The 6,167-nt window shown below is 42.4% G+C and overlaps 1 protein-coding gene across 1 annotated transcript; it reads left to right on the top strand.

Annotated features, from left to right (window-relative positions):
• The first annotated feature begins 1,410 nt into the window (after positions 1-1,410).
• Positions 1,411-3,053, top strand: LOC103720430 (mitogen-activated protein kinase kinase 5-like). Its single transcript, XM_008810122.4, has one exon. The coding sequence runs from the start codon at positions 1,506-1,508 to the stop codon at positions 2,613-2,615; it is 1,110 nt and encodes a 369-aa protein (XP_008808344.2). The 5' UTR covers positions 1,411-1,505; the 3' UTR covers positions 2,616-3,053.
• The last annotated feature ends 3,114 nt before the right edge of the window (positions 3,054-6,167 follow it).

Genomic DNA, 6,167 nt, shown 5'->3' with positions numbered 1-6,167 from the left:
ACGTTATCACATCATATGTCATAGCCAAAACTTAATTAAAATTGGGATGCATTTCAATTGACAAGCTGACAAATGGTGCATACTTTAGAAATTTTGTATAATTTCTCACATCAAACCTTATTTTCATCCCTCTTGATTTGAAGTCTTTCCAAGAAATGGTGGAGCCTTAAAAGATTAGTATTTATATGCGTAAGATATGTTACGAGATTGATACGGTAAGTCTCTAATCTATCAATTGGACTTTTGAGTTTCTTGGCTGTCTACATCCAAAATGATGATTGTCGATGATTAGAAAATTGTGAATTCAAAGTATTGATTTTAGATCAGAGGACAAATTGTAAAATGATTATAAAATTAGATAACATGATTTTCTCATTTTTAATTTCTTTCATTATTTTAGAAAGAAGACTATGGGCAAAGTGGCTACAAAATGAGGAAAGTTCTCTAAATATTTATATTCCATAAATCCTGGTGTACTCTGGAATTTAAATTCAAATATCCAATTTAATACTAAAAGACTTTACCAATAAAATATGCTTGTACTTGCAGAGTTCCAAAGCTAGAGCCAAAGCACATGGCATTCTAAAAAAAATATATATACATATAGATAGGTATGTATGCATGCAATTTTTTTTCATGCAATAGTTACCTTACCTTTAGGGCAATGAACTAACCAATAAAAGATTTTCATAAGCATTATTACTTCAGCTATGTAAAATATTATTGCCACACAAGTTTGTTTACAAGAAGATATTTCGGGTTATTGCCTACCTCATTATTCCTCAAAATGTTTGCACCACTTCTAAATTATAATATATTAAATCCAAAAAAGCACAAGCGCGAGGCTCATGCATGCATGTAGACACTCATGTTTCACTGCCTCTTGGTCAAGACCCTCCGCACGTGCGGGCAATGCATGATGCATGCGTAAATCTTGTCTTCGAAAAGAACTATATAAAAATCTTCAACGATTAAGCATAGATAGATGATGAAAGAATTAAAGACTTTCGTGTGAGAGAAAAAGAAGGGAATGAACGCGCGCGGCAATTTCAACAAAAGCGACCGCAGATTCAATTTGATCCGAGAGAAGCCGGCCTTCGCAAAGTTCAGATGGGACCCCCGCAAGAGCTACGGCGGGGTGTAGGAATTAAGAAAGAAGAAAAGAGAATAAAAAATAGCAAATGAAATGAACTAATACAAGTAAAGAAATGCCCTCCTCTCTTCCTCTCCCCCGTGTAAAATTCTTACCCCCCCCCTTCTTCTTTTCTCTCCCCTATCCCATATTTAAATCCTAACTTCCCCTCTTCTCTCCTCCTCGCCCATTCCAGATGCATCAATCAACAAAAAGGATATAAACATATATATATATATATATATATATATATATATATATATATATATATATATATATATATATATATATATATAGGCCTCCTGTTCTTGCTCCTCAATTTGGTGCTACAATTAGAACAAAATAAAGTTCACTACGCATCCTCTCTTGTATTATGTATCAATCAAGCAATAATTCCAAGCCTCCTTGTTTAGTTGTTTTGTTGATAAATAATAATATGAAGTTCCTTTTTATGGTTTCCTTTCTTTTCGCGTCCTCAGAAGGAGAAGCGGCCATCATGAGACCCGGTCCAGCGCCCTTACGGCCCACGAACCGGCCCCGGCGGCGGCCCGACCTGACCCTCCCCCTTCCCCAGCGGGACGCTTCCCTCGCGATGCCACTGCCACTCCCGCCGCCCACCTCCGCCACCCCTCCCACTGCATCCTCCCAGATCCCGGTCCTCTCCGACCTGGAGCGCCTCCGACGCATCGGCAGCGGCAGCGGAGGCACCGTCTGGATGGTCCGGCAGCGCCCCACCGGACGGATCTACGCCCTCAAGATCATCTACGGCAACCACGAGGACGCCGTCCGCCGACAGATCTGCCGCGAGATCGAGATCCTCCGCACCGCCGATAACCCGTACGTCGTTCGGTGCCACGGAATGTACGACCACGCCGGCGAGATCCAGATCCTCCTCGAGTACATGGACGGGGGATCCCTCGAGGGCCGCCGCATCTCCTCCGAGCCCTTCCTCGCCCACGTCGCCCGCCAGGTGCTCGCCGGATTGGCCTACCTCCACCGCCAGCGCATCGTCCACCGCGACATCAAGCCCTCCAACCTCCTCATCAACTCCGCCCGCCAGGTCAAGATCGCCGACTTTGGCGTCGGTCGGATCCTCGCCCAGACCATGGACCCCTGCAACTCCTCCGTCGGGACCGTCGCCTACATGAGCCCCGAGCGCATCAACACCGACCTCAACCATGGCATCTACAACGGCTACGCCGGCGACATCTGGAGCTTCGGCCTCAGCATCCTCGAGTTCTACCTCGGCCGCTTCCCCTTCGGCGAGAACATCGGCCGCCAGGGGGACTGGGCCTCCCTCATGTGCGCCATCTGCTACTCCAACCCCCCGGAGGCGCCGCGCACCGCCTCGCCGGAGTTCCGGAGCTTCATCGCCTGCTGCCTCCAGAAGGAGCCCGCCAGGCGGCTCACCGCCCTCCAGCTCCTCCAGCATCCTTTCATCACCCATCACTCTCCTTCCTCATCCTCGTCATCTCACCCGTGATAAAGACGTTTTTAAGCTCGGATTATAAAAAAAAAAAATCAATTGCCCCTGCTTTCTTCCCTTCCCAAGTGGATTCCATGAAAGAAAGGAAAGATTTTGATGGGTGGGTGAGACAAAATGGTGTGTTTTTCCCCTCTTTTTAATTGAAAGTTAGCTTTATTTTTTTTTAAAAAAAATTTCTTTGATTTTGGTCATATTAAATGGAAGTGCCATTTTTTTTTTTGCCTTTTTTTTTATGATGGTGGTGGTGGAAAAGGGGGAGATGGGCTGTGGCTTTTGATGTATTCTCTACTCCGAGGAGGGATTGGGATTAGACTAGATGCATGCGTTAGAACGATCAACAAAACCAAAATAAAGTGGGAATCAATCTCTTTTTTGTTTATTGTTCTTCTTCTTTACTGTTCTCATTTGCTTGGCTTTTCCTCCCCCCCCCCCCCCCCCCCCCCCCCCCCCCACCAAAAAAAAAAAAAAAACTTTCCCGCTTTCTTTTATGGCTCACTGTGAAATTGTAGATTGGCTCTAGATTTTGCTGTTGGGTTTTTCTTAGACAGACATTAATGTGAGGTACATTGGGGCGTTGAAGGAAGAAGAAAGTGATTTGACAGAGAGGGAGAGGGACATCCTGTGCATGGAAATTGGATATGTTTTATAGAAGAGGAAAGAACAAGCACCAGCGAGGGCAACCTTCATTAATGGATGTGACGGAAGCCGGCAACAGTTGTCACTCGCATCGACAAGTGCGATGAATGGCAACTGTTGTGACAACTAAATGATGATAGCTGCATTATAAGGAAATAGAATGCTGAAAGGGCAATGGCAAGGCAAGAAAAGCTTTTATTTGATACGCTAAAAAAAAACTTTTCAATGCGCTTATTATGGGAAGTGTTAGGTATATTTTTGGTAATTGAAGTGTTGAATATGTTACTTTAACAGGAACTGTAATGTAACTTTCTAATGAATGGAAGTTCGGGAATAGCTTTCAATTTTGTAAACTATTTTTTAGAATTTTTTTGGGTGATGAATGGAGTTGGTGAATACTACTGTTTTGGGTTTAATAAAGCAAAACTATGACTCCAGTAAAACTGGATTGAGCTAGCTCAGTAAGATCTCTCACAAAATGCCACTTACAAGCCTGTCTCACTGGAGATCATAGCTTTCTGTGCCAGCCAAGAGTGGACTCAGTTATCAAGTAAATTTTATGATGCTCGGTTAAAATTATCTAAACGGCTCCACAGCCAGGAGTTACTCAGGCCATTTCTACTTTCATAAAAACATGGACATGGAGGTCGTTCACAAGTTGGCTTACCCATACAGAAGGAAAACAAAAAGTTGGTAAAACCAAGCTGAAAATAAAGCTGCGAGGAACAAGATTTAAGACGAGAGTTTCTCAACTGTGTACGGCAATAAAAAATAATGCTAGATTCTGCTGTCCCAAATTGCGCAACAAAATTTGTAATGAAAAAAGAATTATTTAACAACCATAGAGGAACATTTTGTCATGTTATCTGTATGGTATATTTTATTCTCTTACCGATACCTTGCAGACATTCTAGAAACCTTTTATACAAGGCCCATCCATTTAGGTATATCACGAATCACATTCTTGAAAACAGGCAATTAATTCACAGATCACACCTCAAAAGAGAAACCTGAGCTTACTCAGCTTGCTTTCTTGTTGAAGGTAGGGAGAGGTCTGTTCGTACATACATACATACATACATAGACAGGGGCGGCCCAATATATTTGGAGGCCTAAGACGGATTCAGTGAATGAGGCCTTATTTTTTTAATAATAAAAAAATTAATAAGTATAAAATATTTAAAAAAAGATATGAAAATAGATAGCCATCAGTACATTATTTCAACAAAACTGCATGTATGCAACTAAGACAGATAAATTTTTTTTTCAACTTAATATAATTTTTGAATGGAAGCACGGAAAAGTAATTATGCTTAAAGAAGGGCCCATAAAACTGATTAAATAACTGAGATAATGCTTGACAGTACTGTTTACCATGTCGAGCAAGAGCAGAGAAGGAAAAGGTTATCCCATGGCCCTTCATGGTCAAGGAAAGAATTTATCCAGAAAGGAACCTCTCTATAAGAGAAAGTAGAGGCATTATGGGAAATTCACTCCATCTAATTAATAAAAGTCCCATCCCACCATCTCTCCCTCAAGGGAAATTCACTCCATCTAATTAATAAAAGTCCCATCCCACCATCTCTCCCTCAAGTGAGTACCCAAGCAACCACTGCAACATCACGGCACAGCAGCTGCAACATCACGGCACAGCAGCCATTCAACCCCCCCCCCCCCCCCCCCCCCGCGCTCGCTCCTTTTCTTTCTCTACCCTCCAAGAAGTCGATCTCCAATCCCCCTATCTTTCTTGCTGATGGCCCAGCTGGATCAGGAGTAATGTGAGCGAAGGAAACCAAGACCAAAACCAAAAAAGAGAAGGGATGAAAGATAAGAGTGGCTTCAGACGTGTATGAAGCCAACCAAATCCCTCCTCTCTCTTTCTCTCCACCCAAAACAAAACTACTGTCCCCAACTTCCCAATTTGCCCCTCTGCAGGCCAGGAAACTCTCCACCTCCCTTCCATCAAGGGGTAAGACTCGTAACCAGCTCCTGTTCCCGTTTTATATGGGGCCTTTGCTTCCTTTTGGTCAGCCTCTCGGGGGCCTTCCATTAGCCCGGGGCCTTAGGCGACCGCCTCGGTCGCCTAGGGCTCGGGCCGGCCCTGTACACAGACAACATACATATATAGATAAATACAGAGAGAGAGACAGAGAGAGAGAGAGAGAGAGAGAGAGAGAGAGAGAGATTTATTATACTCGAATGGATCTCCATTAGATCCAATAGGACCGAGATTGAATGAAGAGTATCTCACATCGATAATCCGAATCATTGGATATGATATCCTAGCTTTAAGATACTTACATATTAAAAATCATATTAGTAGAGATCCATAGTCTATACATCAAGTAGTCAAAAAATGAACAATTTAAATAGCACGAAATAATACTTATTTCTCCCACTACTTAATGCACGGATCAGAAATCTTCAAACCACATAATTTTTTGTATATCAATAATTTAGACGTAGTAGATTACATCTAATAGCTCAGACCATTAATATGCAACCCTATATCCAAACTATACGGATTAGAGTGAAGATCCACTCAAGTTATGCGTGTGCGTGCATGTGAATTACAATCATATGAGAAAAATGGTAAATGATCACTACAGCATTGTAAGTGCAAAGGTATGTGGTTCATCCCTGTCATGACAGATTCTTTTGGCTAAAACAATCTTTTCAATAATTACATTTTCTTTTTGGATTTTCAAAATGCAAATATTTTGTTTCCCCAGTTCCCCTTCAGGCAAAAGGTCTTTCATTACCAAAAACCAAGAGATGCAAAAGAGAACCTGCGAACAGCATGAATGCAAGACTACGTAATCCGGCTGCCATTCTCACATGAATACAGAGCACACACCTTCAATACCACATTTTAGTTGCCAGCCCCATGCTAATTAGGTTAAAGCCTCATAC

Source organism: Phoenix dactylifera, chromosome 7 (genome assembly GCF_009389715.1).
Source record: "Phoenix dactylifera cultivar Barhee BC4 chromosome 7, palm_55x_up_171113_PBpolish2nd_filt_p, whole genome shotgun sequence".
Lineage (NCBI taxonomy): Eukaryota > Viridiplantae > Streptophyta > Magnoliopsida > Arecales > Arecaceae > Phoenix > Phoenix dactylifera.
The sequence above is the reverse complement of the archived record's forward strand: the minus strand, read 5'-3'. Positions and strand labels throughout refer to the sequence as shown.